The sequence below is a fragment of the Hydra vulgaris genome, chromosome 13, assembly GCF_038396675.1.
Source record: "Hydra vulgaris chromosome 13, alternate assembly HydraT2T_AEP".
Classification (NCBI taxonomy): domain Eukaryota; kingdom Metazoa; phylum Cnidaria; class Hydrozoa; order Anthoathecata; family Hydridae; genus Hydra; species Hydra vulgaris.
The window spans coordinates 27156290-27165000 of record NC_088932.1 but is presented as its reverse complement, the minus strand read 5'-3'; the positions used below and the strand labels follow the sequence as shown (position 1 = coordinate 27165000).

The window sequence follows — 8711 nt, the reverse complement described above, 5'->3', positions numbered from 1 at the left end:
ATTTCATCCAAACTTTATTAATTTATAAAACTTTATATAACTTTATTCTTTAGACATTAAAGATTCTAGAGATTAATAATCTTTAAATCTTTATCAAAATCTATTTGAAAAATAATCATTACTCCTACTTCTAAAACCATTATTAGTTATAAAATATTTTGATGTTTAAATTTTTAATAAAAATTGTAGTACTTTACTTGTAGAGAAAATCATAGTGAGATAGAAAGACGTCGGAGAAATAAAATGAATGCTTACATAAACGAGTTATCTGATATGGTACCTTCATGCAATGGACTTGTTCGTAAACCAGACAAACTGACAGTATTGAAAATGGCTGTTAATTATATGAAATCTTTACATGGTATGTTTATTTTATCAGTATAATGGCTTGTTTATTAAATATTTAAGATTTTATTTTCAATAATAACAGGTTCAATTATTTTTATCACTTAAAACAGTTAATATAATGTTAGTTTATTGTTTATATTATAAAATAATGCTATCTTTTTGTTTTTGATAATAAACAAAAAGTGATAATAAACAAAAAGTTGATAATAAATTGATAATAAAGTTGATAATAAAGTTGATAAAAAACAAAAAGTTGATAATAAACAAAAAGTGCAGAGAGCATCCGATCATTGATATTGTTTTGCTATCAAATCATTGATATTGTTTTGCTATCCAATCATTAGTATTATTTTGCTATCCTATCATTAGTATTGTTTTGCTATCCAATTATTTATATTTTTTTGCTATTCAATCATTGATATTGTTTTGCTATCCAATCATTGATATTATTTTGCTATCCAATCATTGACATTGTAAATCTAATCATTTGTTAACAACTATTGTTCTAAATTAACAAAATTATTAAGTGAAAGAGAACAAATATAAAAATAATTATTAAAAGTTCTGCAACATGGAAATCAATAAGTTTATAGAATTACAATCTTCTGAACTTTTTTTCTTCCAGTTTATCAAGAAATATTGTTTGCTTTATATTACAGTTTATGTACAGTATGTATGTATGTATGTATGTATGTATGTATGTATGTATGTATGTATGTATGTATGTATGTATGTATGTATGTATGTATGTATGTATGTATGCATGTATGTATGTATGTATGTATGGATGTATGTATGTATGTATGTATGTATAAATGTATGTATGTATGTATGTATGTATGTATGTATGTATGTATGTATGTATGTATGTATGTATGTATGTATGTATGTATGGATGGATGTTTGTATGTATGTATGTATGTATGTATGTATGTGTGTATGTATGTATGTGTGTATGTATGTATGTGTGTATGTAAGTATATATGTATGTATGTGTATCTATCTATATATATATATATATATATATATATATATATATATATATATATATATATATATATATATATGTATATAAATATATATATATATATATATATATATATATATATATATATATATATATATATATATATATATATATATATATATATATATATATATATATATATATACACACAGGGTGGATGCTTGAAATCCGGACAATTTTAAATTTGCCAGCATTATTTTGTTTTTAAATTCTATGTTGCGAAATTCAAACATTAATCAAAACAAACATTTTACTCTCGGGAAAAAAAATTAAAATTGCAAATTTAGCACATCATGTCAAAGGAATATGACCGTAGAGTTGCAGTGGTTGAGTCCCTCCATGCCGGGCACTCTGTCCTAGAGATTATAAAATGGTTTGGCTTCCCAAAAAGCACAGTTTATGATATTGCAAAGAGGTTTAATGATGGTGCAGAGTCTGTAGAATGAAAAGAAAAGACTGCTCACAAACCAATCAGGAATAAGGCCTTCATCAGCAGAGTACAGAAGTCGATCAACAAAAACCCCAGCACCTCCGTCAGGAAACTGAGCAAAGATATGAATGTGTCTCATTACACCATGAGAAGAGTGATCTGCGATGACCTTAGGTACAAAGTCCTATGTCCTAAAAGTCAGGCAGATGATGTCTGCTTCAATGAAGGAGAAGAGAGTGGCTAAGTGTTCCGTTCTTTTAGCATCAATAAAACATGAAGCTGCTGATTAAGGTGGTGAAACCTTGTTTGGACAAGTGTTCCAATGGTAAGCCATATGTGTTTTAGCAAGACTCAGCTCCTGCTCATTCCTCCAATTTCGTACAGGGTTGGCTTGAAGAGTATCTCCCTATGTTCTGGTCGAAGCACTTTTGGCCTCCAAACTCAATCTATTGGACTATTATGTTTGTGGAACTTTGGAACGTGAGACCAATAAATCAAGTCACAACACTGTTGAATCTCTAAAGCGAGCAATTACTATTGCAGCTGCCAACATGTTGGCCGATGAGGTGGAGCACGCCTGCTCCAGGTTCAGAAAGAGTATCGAGCAAGTCATTGAAGCTAAAGGCAGGTGGATTGAGTGAAATGAAAGCTCTTATATGTGTACATTACTGTTTAAAATTTCAGAAATATAGCTTTGAAACTAATACTTTTATTGTAATTTTTATTTTGTGTCAAAAAAGTCCTGATTTCGAGATCCACCCTGTATATATATATATATATATATATATATATATATATATATATATATATATATATATATATATATATATATATATATATATATATATATATATATATAATTTTCAAATAAATAACAATTTTTTAAAAACTTTTTAACATGTTTCATCAATACCAATTGACATCATCAGGTATAAAAAGTTAGTTACAATTTCTGTATATAAACAATTTATTTGGCTACATTAAAAATTTGATAGTTTTTACAATAGTTACCATAGTAAAATTTTATAAAATAAATAATTACCATGAAATTGTACAAAAGATTATACAAAAGGTGTGAAGTAATTAATAATAAACAAAATAGTAAATAATTGAGAAATTATATTGTTATACAATATAAAACAAGATAATTGAGAAATTATATTGTTATAGTAAGAGTGTATGATTTAAATTGTGTATTAAGAAGAGGTTTTTCCATTTCAATATGGATATCTTCTTTAATTTAATGCTCATACTTGGAGGAAGCTCTGTCAATAATGGATAAGCAATCAAGATTTGTTGAATTTTTGCATTTTTGTGATGAATTGAGATATTTGTAAGTATGGGAAGCCTTATTTGAATTTAAATGTTCTGAAATCCTTGTTGTGTAGTGTCTGGTGGTTTCACCAATGTATCCAGCATTACAGCTGGAACATACAAGTTTATAGACAACAAAGGATTTTAAATTTGAGCGTAAGAGATCTTTTGATGAAAGCATACCACTTATTTTAAAAGGTGTAAAAACTAGTCTTACTTTTATACTATCTTTATTTAATTATTTAATTTATCTTATTATTTAATTTATCTTATTATTTATTTAATTTATCTTATTATTTATTTAATTGGTGTTGAAGTGTGTTTGAAATTTGTCCAATGTAAGGGAGTTTAAAGTAATGTATATCAGATGGTTTTAAAGATGGCATGTTTTCTATAGAAGAGATAAGGTTGTTTAGTAAATTTTTTAAGGTTTTGCCAATTAAGTTCAAGGGGAAAGAATTTTTTTGGAGAGTTTGTTTAATTTTTACAACATCTAGATGGAAACTTTTAATTTTTATTTTGTGATTAACTTCTTCCTCTTTTGTAAATTTGAGGTTATGATGTTGTTTATTTATATATTCTAGAAAAGTGAGTGCATCATTGTTATTTTCAAAGATACAAAAGATATCATCTACATACCTTTTGTATAAAACTACTTTTTTGCAATTATTATTTTGTAACCAAATGTTTTTGTGATGATTCATAAATAAGTTAGCTAAAGCAGGAGCTAACAGAGATCCCATTGCAACTCCGCCAATCTGATCAAATATTTCATTGTTAAATAGAAAATGCATTTGCATGGTTGAAAGTTCAAATTTTAATTCAAGTTTGGAAGTATTAAGATTTGGTCTACTTTTTAAGATTAAATCCACAACAATTGAGATGGTTTCATCCAATGGATATTTGTTAACAAACTTTCCACATAAAAGGAGACTAGGTAAGAGTTAGCTACTCTTACTGCTTTAAGTTCATTAACAAAAGTGATGCTGGTGCAATGATTCATTGGAATTTATGGAGCAAGTAAATTACTTAAAAATTTAGATGATTTGTAGCTGTATGTTCCTAATGAAGAAACTATGGGTCTGAAAGAATGGATGTTATTATTAGCGGTTAATTTATGCATGTTAGATTTTCCATACATTCTAGCAATTTTTGAACCAGTATGATAAATATTTTTATATTGGTTGGCATTAACTAGAATTTTATTCTTAATATTGTGAAGGAATCTTTGTAGTTGGCCTTTTCTGAGTACAGTAGGATCTTTAGGAATCTTTTTGAATTTAGTGGTATCATTAACAATTTTATAAATTTTTTCAAGATACAGATTTTGGTCTAATATGATAATGCCATTATCTTTGTCTGGTTGAGTTATTATATTTATTTTTTTGTCGCTTTTGAAGGATGCTATATTTCTTTATTGTTGTAAACGAGGGCTTATAAGATGAGTAATATATGTTTGTTTTGATTTTAATAAGAGAGTTGTCCTTGAATGTTAGGATCTTTAAGTTTGAATAAAGTAAATCGATGAATCATTTTACAGGCACAATAGATGTATGTTTTGAAATTAATTTCGGCGTCATGCATTTGTTAACAGACCCCTATCTTGCCCAAATTTTCAAACATACCCATATCACACATGTAGCAAAATGTCCAAACTTTTTTTGCACACAGATACTCTACCGATGGTAAATTGTGTTATTCGTTTAACTACATGGATTCTTGGGCTGTCCAGAAATTATTACACAACCCAGAACATAGCCTAGTGAAGTTTTTCCCATTATACTATCAATTCTTTATTGAAAAACATTTTTTACAGATTTATTTTAAGTCTTCTAGGGGTTGCTCAAAGCTCTTGAACATTTTAACTAAAATATAACAGAAAATGTATTAAAACGCTATCTTACTTTTGTTCTTACTTGGTCTTACTCAATTAAATTTATTAAAGTAATTATGGAAATTGTTATTTTTTATATAGTAGTAATATGATGCACAACTTGTGCATGTTTGTTTACGTTCTACATATATTTCTGGAAAATAATTCAATATTTTCATAGTTTTTAAGGTCCAAAATGAGGAAAAATGTCGAAATTGTCACTTCAAGTTAGTAAGTTCAAGTTATTATTTTCAACTGTTTAGTGTTTTTTTGTCAAAACTTGGAAACAGCTTCCGATGTTGTTCCACACCTTGCAATAGCCATGCTCTCTGTTGTTCATCTGTTGTTATTATTGTTGCAAAATCTGAGATTAGTTTGACGCCTCGTTCGGCAGCATCGTTGACAACTTTTACTGTTCGAACAAACTTTTCAGCAACTTGGAAGTCTTCATCTGCTGCCCATTGATTCACTGGTTTAGCAAGCCAATCTCTTCTGATGTTGAGATTCTGGAACAACAGATGTGACTCCGGTCCTAACAGACTCTTCAATGTTGTGTTGCGTTTGATTTGTCTGAAGATTGGTTTACCCATTCGGAAGTTTTCAGGCACTGCTATTGTCCACAATTTGTTTGCTATTTCTTGCTTAACATGGTCACTCATTTTAGGATGATGACTAAATAAAGCAAAAGGAACAACTTCTTCAGTGAGGTACCATCGATGGTTGTTTAGTTTGGCTACCACAACATCTGCAATTTCTCTGTCTACATTGCGGAAATCCATCATGTCATGAATGAGTTCTAGATCGTTTACGGGAGCATCGGCTCCAATACTGGCTTGCATCCATGCTGAGGTGTAAAAAAGAGCCAAGAATCTGTTTATACGTTCCAGTTTAATCACAGTTTCCTTGTCGTATTTCATTGCTTTTGAAAACATGAACATCTTCCCAGCATATATGTTGCAAGCCATCCAACGAGGCTGATGTATGGCTCCAGGTTTGAGGAAATGGGTACCACGAGGTGGTGTTTCACCCAGAACAATAAGATTATTTTCTGCGCACTCTCGGTAGTCATCTTGAGGAAACACAGATGATTCCTTGCTATTGAGCAGCATTTTAAAATTTTCAATGACTCGTTCTCTAACTTCCAACAACCTTGGATTTTCAATTTTCAGCAACTAGATAGGTGATTGCTTATCGAGACCTGACCATGCCTCTTTGAAGGTAGCAAACATTTTGTTTTCTGGTCCTCTGATTTCACCAAACAGTGATTTCCAAACAGCGCTAGCTACAAGTTCAAGGATATGGTGACGACAAGCAAGATAAAATAGCTTTTTATCAACAAATTCTTCGATAAGTTTAGCTGCACCCTTATGGACCCCACTGTTGCTTGCTGTAGTATCAAATACCAAAGCAACAACTGATTCTTTTAATCCCCATTCTTCTAAGAGATCATATGAGGCATCAGCTTGAGTTTGTCCTTAAGAATCTCCTAGTTGTGGCACACCCAGCAATTTTCCCGATGAAAATTCTGGTGAACCTGTCAGAAGAATTGCTAGGCGTTCAAACTTATCACCAAGAGAGTCCTGCAGTAACTTTCCATCCCAGTGCATGGCACCAAATTGAGGTGGTTTTTCCTTTATTTTCTCCATTATGTTTTCTGCAATGTGCTATCTGTTTGACATTCGCTTTCGACGCGTAGTTGAACAGGATACATCGATGTCGTCTAGATTGCCACCCGCTGTTTTTATTATAGCTGAAACTATCATTGTAGTTTGATTGTCGGACAACTTTAACCGATCGGCTGCTGTCGTTAACTCGTCACATTCCATAATTTTTCTGGGAACTTGAAGTGTAACAAATTCTTGAAACTCTATTTTTTCAATAATGTGATCTGGCTCAAAATCCGGATCAATTTCCGTACAACCAACTTGTACATCATCCTCGGACTCTTCAAAAAATTCATTTCCTTCTAGCTCTGCAGCTGCTCTTTTCTCTAGTCTTTCTGTTTCTTTTTCTTGTCGTTGTTGCTGCTGTTCAATTCTGGTCAGAAACTGGAAAGCCTTTGCTTCAAAAATTTTATCCTGACCATTCATACTAGACTTTCTTTCATGTTTCTGATCAAGATAAAACGCAATGTCATCATCTTTGTGTTTCTGAGATAGAAGTCTAGATTTTCTTATGTCATCAATTGCATCTGGAGCACCAATGTCGAAAAGCATATCAAGCTCTGAGATGAAGTTTTCTCGTTTGTTACCAGGGTCGGTGGCACGACTTCTATTTTTTTTAAACTGGTCCATTCATTCCATAATCCAAGAACATCAAACATACAGTTTTTTCTTACTTTGGTTTTGATGCGAGCCATGTGCCAAAAATCTGCAACACTGTCTGCAACGATGTAAGAAATTTATTCATTCTTAACACTGTTACCAAAGCTATCAGGATCATGTCTCAGATATAAAACATACTTCATCACCTGTCTGCGTGTAGGTAACTTTGCTCCTGTAATCGATGAACATGGCTGACCAATCAACCAAAAATTTGTACTAGTTCTAGTGGTAGGTTTTGAAGATGACGGAGTTGCGGGAACACTCGAAGGTAATGGCTAGAACGGAATGATTGGGTTTGTCACTTTTAATTCTTTTCCACTCCTAGTCAACATTTTCTATTTTTTCTAAACAAAAATGCAAAATTGTATGTACACAATCATAGCATGCAGGTAAAATAAATAACTATTATAACAAAAACATTTCCTATGTGTTTTAGAAAATGACATACAATTTGTTTGATTTGGGTCAAAATTGTGTAAAATTTAAAAAAAAATACTCACAATAACTTAAATAATCATCAACTTATTAATTGGCATCCATAACTTAATTAATCAATAACTTAAATTGATCAATTTCAACATTTTTTGACAGTTATACTAAAAATAACATAGCGTTTTTGTACATTTTCTGTTAAAATTTACTTAAAATGTTCAAGAGCTTTGAGCAACCCCTAGAAGACTTTAAATAAATCTGTAAAAAATGTTTTTCAATAAAGCATTGATAGTATAATGGGAAAAACTTCACTAGGCTATGTTCTGGGTTGTGTAATAATTTCTGGACAGCCCTAATGGATTCTAATGACTAAGCAGATTTAACTATGAATTATAGTAATAATATCTTTTTCTTCCTTAAATAGAAATCGCATATTTAACCGTGTCTTATAATAAATAGTATTGACATCAATCAAACCCATATGTTATTTGACCAATATTTTATTTTAATTGTCATGTTAATGTATATTTTGACTAAAATCATCTTTTTTACACTATTTTTGTTGTTGTCGTTAGGTTCGTCAAATAAAGATGAAGATTTAAAACCAACATTTCTCTCTGATGAGGAGCTTAAACATTTAGTGCTTGAGGTAATTATATGAAATTATGAAATTAAGTTTTTTTTTTTTAAAGTAATAAAAGATTTTAATTTTTTTAGGCAACAGATGGCTTTTTATTTGTGGTTTTATGTAAAACCGGCAGGCTAATTTACATATCAGATGCAATAACACCGGTTCTTAATCAGCTTCAGGTGGTTTTTTAAAAGCATTTTAAAAAGTATCAATGTTTACAAAAGTTAAATTACTAAATACTTGTTTAATGAATGAAAGGTTTGCAGATATCTGAGTTATCTGTCCAATTTTGACTTTTTATCTAGATATTTTTAAATTTAAAAAAATTATTT

The 8711-nt window shown here is 30.3% G+C and overlaps 1 protein-coding gene across 3 annotated transcripts in view; it reads left to right on the top strand.

The window, feature by feature from the left end:
• Positions 1-8711, top strand: part of LOC136090256 (aryl hydrocarbon receptor nuclear translocator 2-like) — a 98666-nt gene that overhangs the window by 65703 nt on the left and 24252 nt on the right. For all 3 annotated transcript variants that reach the window (XM_065816504.1, XM_065816503.1, XM_065816502.1), the window contains exons 5-7: positions 204-361; positions 8324-8397; positions 8466-8558. In XM_065816504.1, coding sequence (XP_065672576.1) covers positions 204-361; positions 8324-8397; positions 8466-8558 — 325 coding nt within the window. The remainder of the gene's footprint in view (positions 1-203; positions 362-8323; positions 8398-8465; positions 8559-8711) is intronic.